The sequence below is a fragment of the Xenopus tropicalis genome, chromosome 2, assembly GCF_000004195.4.
Source record: "Xenopus tropicalis strain Nigerian chromosome 2, UCB_Xtro_10.0, whole genome shotgun sequence".
Classification (NCBI taxonomy): domain Eukaryota; kingdom Metazoa; phylum Chordata; class Amphibia; order Anura; family Pipidae; genus Xenopus; species Xenopus tropicalis.
Genome location: NC_030678.2, coordinates 22,921,019 through 22,927,266, shown reverse-complemented (window position 1 = coordinate 22,927,266; position 6,248 = coordinate 22,921,019). Strand labels below are relative to the sequence as shown.

General features: G+C 53.7%; 1 protein-coding gene across 1 annotated transcript; it reads left to right on the top strand.

Moving 5' to 3' along the window:
• Window positions 1-1,148: 1,148 nt before the first annotated feature.
• Window positions 1,149-5,831, top strand: LOC116408761. Its single transcript, XM_031896592.1, has 2 exons — window positions 1,149-2,239; window positions 4,036-5,831. The coding sequence occupies exons 1-2, from the start codon at window positions 1,903-1,905 to the stop codon at window positions 5,028-5,030; spliced, it is 1,332 nt and encodes a 443-aa protein (XP_031752452.1). The 5' UTR covers window positions 1,149-1,902; the 3' UTR covers window positions 5,031-5,831.
• Window positions 5,832-6,248: the final 417 nt, after the last annotated feature.

The following is a 6,248-nucleotide window of genomic DNA, read 5'->3' as shown; positions in this document are numbered from 1 at the left end:
TCCTGAGACTTCAGTAATCGTTGGAAGAACCTACACAGTGACAAATATGATTTATTTTGATTTCTGAAAGTAGTTTCCATGTTATTTTATACCCATGCAATCCTGCTGTACACTTTAATACCATTTCCCCAGTAAAGGGGTTGGATCCAGTGCCTACAATGAGCTAATGATGTGAATGTGGAGACCCTGGAGTAAACACCCCCATAAGAGAGAAAGGACTGCATGCAGTTAGACAGCAATATCTCACCTGTTGGTTATGATGATGATGATGGTGATGATGGTAATAGGCTGAGTTGCAAGCTGCCGCCGGGCTGGGCAGGTACTGACGCATGCCATACACTTGGTGGTGGTACATAAGATCCAGACAACTCATTGCAAGACTCCCTGTGCCGCGGTCCCCCAATAGCACCTCTGTGTATCACTGTGCAGAACTGCTGGCCAGTGTCACCCCCGATCGCTGCATATTGCTGCTGCTGCTACTGCCGGTACTTATAGATCCCAGGAGTGGCTGTGTGCTTAGCCCCGCTGCGCGATGTGATAGCGGGCACATTAGCATGCACACAATAGGCATATGCCAGGCTCCGGCCAATGGGCAGCCCTCTGTGGTGCCACAGCCTGGGAAACTGACACATTCCGTCAATAGCCCGCCCTGGGGGGGCGGATGGTTTCCCTCCTCTGACCCTCCCTCTGGGGGTGGCTGAATGCTGAGCGCAAGAAGAAAGAGTTGTACTGATCGCAGTCTGTAGGGTAGAAGCAACTGGTTGGCGCTGCGCCGGCTGCGGCTGAGACGCTGTTGTGGAAAGTTTCAGCGCAGGGAGAAAGTCTTGTATGGATCGCAAACAGGCATCTCCCCAGATCTTATCCATGGTTTTTATAGGGAATGGACAGCGCTGAAGTAACTAAGGAAAGCGCTGAGGGACTGTGGAGTTTAGCAAGGGGCCTAATTCCCTCCAGTACACGAAGGGGTTAATCAGCTCCTTGTTACAGGCAGGAAAAAAGAGAACACTCCTACAGCTCCCCCCTCCCCTTTGCTCCACAGCTCACACAGCAGGGTCTCACTTACTGGCAGCAGCACGGAGGATCATCTCTGCACTGTGGATCCTCTGCTCTCTACCCCCAGCCGCCTTCTGCCTTCTGCCTTCTGCCTTCTGCCTTCTGCCTGCTGCCTATCACCGCTCTCTGCCATGAGCGACGTGCTCCTCCAGCAGGTGCAGGCCAGACTAGCAGCCGAGGGAGCCGACTGGCTGCACCAGCTCCTCGGCTCCGCCGGCACCCAGGTACAGGGCATGCAAGCGGCGAGCGGTGCCGGTAGGCGACCGCCTCGCCGCTCCCGCCCTCCCTCCCGCCTGAGCCCCAGTCCCCCTAGGCCCACGCGGCGCAAGACCTCCGCCGCTGCCTCCCAACCTCCGACTGCCGCGCCGGCAAGGCAGCGCACGGAGGGTAGGACAGGGGCCCGCGTGACGTCACGCGGCCCCGAAACTGCCACCAATGCGGCCCCCATACAAAAGCCCTCCGCCAGTTCTAATAAGGCGAAGAGGGCCGCACGCAGGCCTCCCCAAGCACCCCAGGCCCAAAGTATTGCGTCACCCACAGCTGAGGCAGCTCCTCAACCCAGTGTACCGGCCAGCCAAATACCACTTTTCTCCACACCCATCCCCCACTGCAGCACTAGGCCCCTTATAGCCATGAGGCACACGTCCCCTGTCCCACTGGAGGTAGAGGAAGGAGAGCTACTACTGGAGGAAGCTTTCTCCAGGTCACCCAGCCTGTCACCAGACCATTTCTTCTCCACACAGCCCACATCCCCCCCCCCACCCCTCCCCACCTAAATCATATATTTCAGAAGCCTTTCCTCAGGTTTTTTACACCCAACCCCTCAACCAGTCAAGTCGCACCCGGCAGATGGCGGGCACGCCCGCACCAAGGCCCCCCCTGGACACAGGGACACGCAGGCGCCACCATTCCACTGGTTCGGCCAGCGGGGTGTCGGCCAGCCACCAACCGGTCACCACCCTGACCAGGAGTACGGTCGTACGGAGGGCAGCCTCCACACGATCAACCTCACCCAGAGCACCCCTGCACTATGGCAGTCCCAGCCCAGCTGACACTGACTACCACCAAGGCAGACCTAGGCTACGTGACACATCTGGGTACAACCCGAGATCTCAGCCAGTAGCAGCACCTGCATGCCCTGTTCCGGCCAGCCACAACCAGGCACAGTACGACTGGAACCCAACAGGTGAGCTTTCGTGCGCCAGGGCATGGGGACAACAAGCAAGTAGTGGCACGGAAATTTTGGCTGCATTGCAAGCCATCATGGAAAAAATAGGCCCCGCCACTTCTAACCCCAATATCTCAATTCCTTGCCCACTGAAGGATACATATTTCTGTGGGGTATCCCCACTGGGCTGTCACCTGTCAGGGGAGACTAGGGAAAAGATTTGGAGGAACGAGTACGTCGATATATGGTCCCTCGTCTCCCCTGAGCAGCCCACAGTGGACAAGGAAAGGAGATTTGACAAATCAGACGACAAAAAGCCAAAGGTGGCCAAAACCTTTGGCAACTGGCTACAAGCGTTCTCGGTCCTAGCCTGCATCATAGGTCAAAAATACCCGGCTAAATGCTCAGAGCTATTCATCTACTTAGATTCCATTTATGGGGCCTACAGGACACACGGGGGCGCCTCATGGTGGCGCTACGATGAGGAATTTAGACGCAGACTTGCTCTCAAACCAGAGCTGGGGTGGGATATGAAAGCCACTGATGCATGGCTAAGGATCATGATGACCCCAAAACCGCCCTTTCAGCAGGGTGCCGCTGCGCCTTCCCCTACCGGGTCCCAAGGCGCAGCGGCAACAAGACGTCCCGGAGTCTGCTGGCTCTTCAATGAAGGGCACTGCAGATTCTTCGGGAACTGCAAATTTAAGCACGAATGCAATTTCTGCGGCGGGGCCCAGGAAAGGGTGCGCTACTAGCCAAGTCAGATATCGAGTCGGCCTTCCGCCTTCTCCCTATTCACAGCGACTGCTACCATCTTCTGGGTTGCCAATTCGAAGGCCAGTTCTACTACGATTTGTGCCTTCCCATGGGCTGCTCAATTTCTTGCCGCTATTTTGAGTGCTTTAGCACGTTCCTAGAATGGGTAGTGAGGCACGAAACCGGGCTTAACTCCGTTATACACTACCTGGATGACTTCCTGTTCATAGGCCCCCCAAACACCAACGTGTGCCAACTGCTGCTGAGCACATTCCAATTTTTCATGGAAAAATTTGGAGTCCCCTTGTCAAGAGAAAAGACCGAGGGTCCGGTCACCATTTTGTCCTTTCTGGGCATCGAAATCGACACGGTGGAACTAGTCTTCCGCCTCCCCGATGACAAGCTGCAAAGACTAAAAAGCACAGTAGCCGAGATCACAGTAGCGAAAAAGGTAACGCTCCGCAGCATGCAGTCCTTACTGGCTGTTGGTTTTTGCCTGTCGCATTATGCCCATAGCACGGGTTTTCTCACGGAGGCTATCCCTGTCCACATGTGGCATTAAGCAGCCCCACCACTTTATTAGGATAACAAAGCAGCTACGGGAAGACCTGAGGGTCTGGCAAACCTTTTTAGAACAATACAACGGGCACACGTGCCTCATGGACACAGAAGTGTCCAACGAGGAACTGAGTTTATTCACCGATGCCGCCGGCTCCACAGGTTTCGGAGCCATCCTGGCCCAGAGCTGGTGCGCAGAACAATGGCCCGATAACTGGGCCCCGGTAGGGCTATGCAAAAACCTGACTCTGCTGGAATTGTTCCCCATAGTGGTAGCGGTGGAAATCTGGGGTCATAGAATGTCAGGAAAAAAGATCTGTTTCTGGACAGACAATATGAGCGTAGTATTTGCAATAAACAAGCTAACTTCTTCTTCATTACCAGTACTTGCTCTGCTAAGACATCTGGTCCTGCGCTGCCTTGAGCTCAATATATGGTTCCGCGCCAGGCACGTGCCGGGACGTGTAAATTTTGCTGCTGATGCTCTCTCTCGTTTTCAGTGGGGGACCTTCAGAGAATTGGTGCCGGATACGGAACGGGAGGGAGCAAAATGCCCAGCATTCCTATGGCGCCTGGTGGAGGACAACTGCTGATCCTGGTTAGGTCCTCGGTCACCCCAGCAACGTGGCAAGCATATGGTAACGCATGGAGCGAGTGGTTACATTTTGCTAAGGGTAACGGCGAGGATGCTCGCCAGCTATGCGACAGCACTATTAACTACCTAGTAGCGCTGCGAGCCAGGGGCGGGTCAGCCATTTCCGCGCAAAGGCGCCTCACCGGCTTGGCCTTTTTCTTTAAGCTTCTAGGTTGGCAGGATGTCACTAAGCACTTCATAATTACACAGGCCCTCAAGGGCTGGAGGCGAGAGGGGAAGAAGGGTGACACGCGCAGGCCAGTGGATTTCCAGCTGCTACAGCGCTTGCTAGCCCCACTTCAGGTCATCTGCAAGTCTCCATACGAGACTGCTCTATTCCGGGCAGCGTTCAGCCTTGCTTTCTTTGGGGCCCTTCGCATTAGTGAGCTCGTCCCCCAGAGCGCCAAAAAGCTGGGCGGACTTAAGCAAGAAGACATGATCGTAAACGAAAAATTTATAAGGTTCCGGATAGGTAGGTCAAAAACTGATGTCCTAGGAAGGGGCTGCTGGGTGACCATCTCCGCTATCCAAGGCCATGCTTGCCCAGTACAGCTGATTAGCACCTTCGCGGCGCTGCGGAGCGCGGGCACAAACTTCCTCGTACACGAGGATAGCTCCCCCCTTACACGCTATCAGTTTAGCCGCCTGTTCAACAGATGCCTCGAGCACCTGGGTCTGGAAAAAAAGGAGTTCGGCACGCACTCCTTCAGAATTGGCGCTGCGACGGAAGCATGCTTACAAGGCCTTAGCGAGTCGTCAGTAAAATCAGTGGGAAGGTGGAAGTCGAATTGCTTTGCGGCTTATATTCGTCCCAACCTGATAATTAATCAGTTCTCTCCCCAGGTTCCAATACGCCAGTAATTCTAATGGTTGGTCATTCCTACCTCCGTCGGGCAGAGAGGTGGGCGGCTATTCGTCCAGGAGGCAGGAACCTCGGTTTCCATGGGGTTGACATGGTTTGGAAGGGAATTAGCGGCCTGCGGTGGCTACAAGTATTACCAGAAGTGTTTACCTTCAGTAAAATTTATAACGGCCCACTGGTGCTGGTCATCCATGCAGGGGGCAACGACCTAGGCGCGGTTAAGGTGGCCGAGCTAATAACGATAATCAAGTCAGATTTAGAGCGCTGCGCTTCACTGTTCACTAACCCAATTATTTTGTGGTCGGAAATTGTCCCCAGACTAACATGGAGAGGGGCCAGGGACCTAGATGCGATCGACCGCGCGCGCAGGCTACTTAACACGAGGATATCCCGTTTTGTCAGGAATAAAGGATGGGTAGCATGGCGCCACATCCACCTAGAGGGTGACACTTATAGGTTCATGACACAGGACGGAGTACACCTCAATGACATAGGGCAAGATATTTTCTTGTCCGGTTTGCAGGATGGCATTGAAAGGGCTCTAGGGCTCTTGGTGGGTGGGGGTCGGAGTTCAAGTAGGGGTACATGAACTCCTCCTGGCGGGGATAGTCCTTGGCCATTTAAGTCCGGTTGGTTTGGTGTTTTTCACATGCCCACTGCGTTTGCAGTGGCCGGCATCCGTTATAATAACAAATAAGTTGTTGGTGAAGTTGGGAAAGTTTTGTAATACATGGCAAGGACTATTTTCGGTTGTATCTCTTTAATAAAGCTGTGGCCGAACCCTACCCACAAAAAAGGAATCATGGTGTCAGTGTACTCCTTTCTGTGTCAAGTGTTACATTGGGGGAGAAGGTTTTCTAAGGGAGGGAACGAATCTCCGCAGTCTAATGGTGAAGACACACAGAGCTACTAGTAGCAGCTACTAGCTACGAAAATAGACAATGCTGATCATTTACTGATAACTGTCTCTAGGTGTGATTTAGTAGAGGCAATTCTCAGTATTGTCTATGGCAGGGGATTTTCTGGTGTTTAGTAGCTGTGTCAAGTAGCTGCTACTAAAGCTGGCCATACACGCACCGATAATATCGTATGAAACCTCGTTTTGTACGATATTCCGTGCGTGTATGGCATGTCGGCGAGTCGACCGATATCGCAGGAAGCTGCTGATATTGGTCGACTCGTTGATCGGACCGGTTAAAAATTTTTGATCGGGCGCC

Excerpts from the sequence above, each read along its gene's own strand:
- LOC116408761 (XM_031896592.1), top strand. The coding sequence starts at position 1,903 with ATGGCGGGCACGCCCGCACCAAGGCCCCCCCTGGACACAGGGACACGC. Across the intron at positions 2,240-4,035 it reads GTACGACTGGAACCCAACAG|TGGGGGACCTTCAGAGAATT; the intron begins GTGAGCTTTCGT and ends TCTCGTTTTCAG.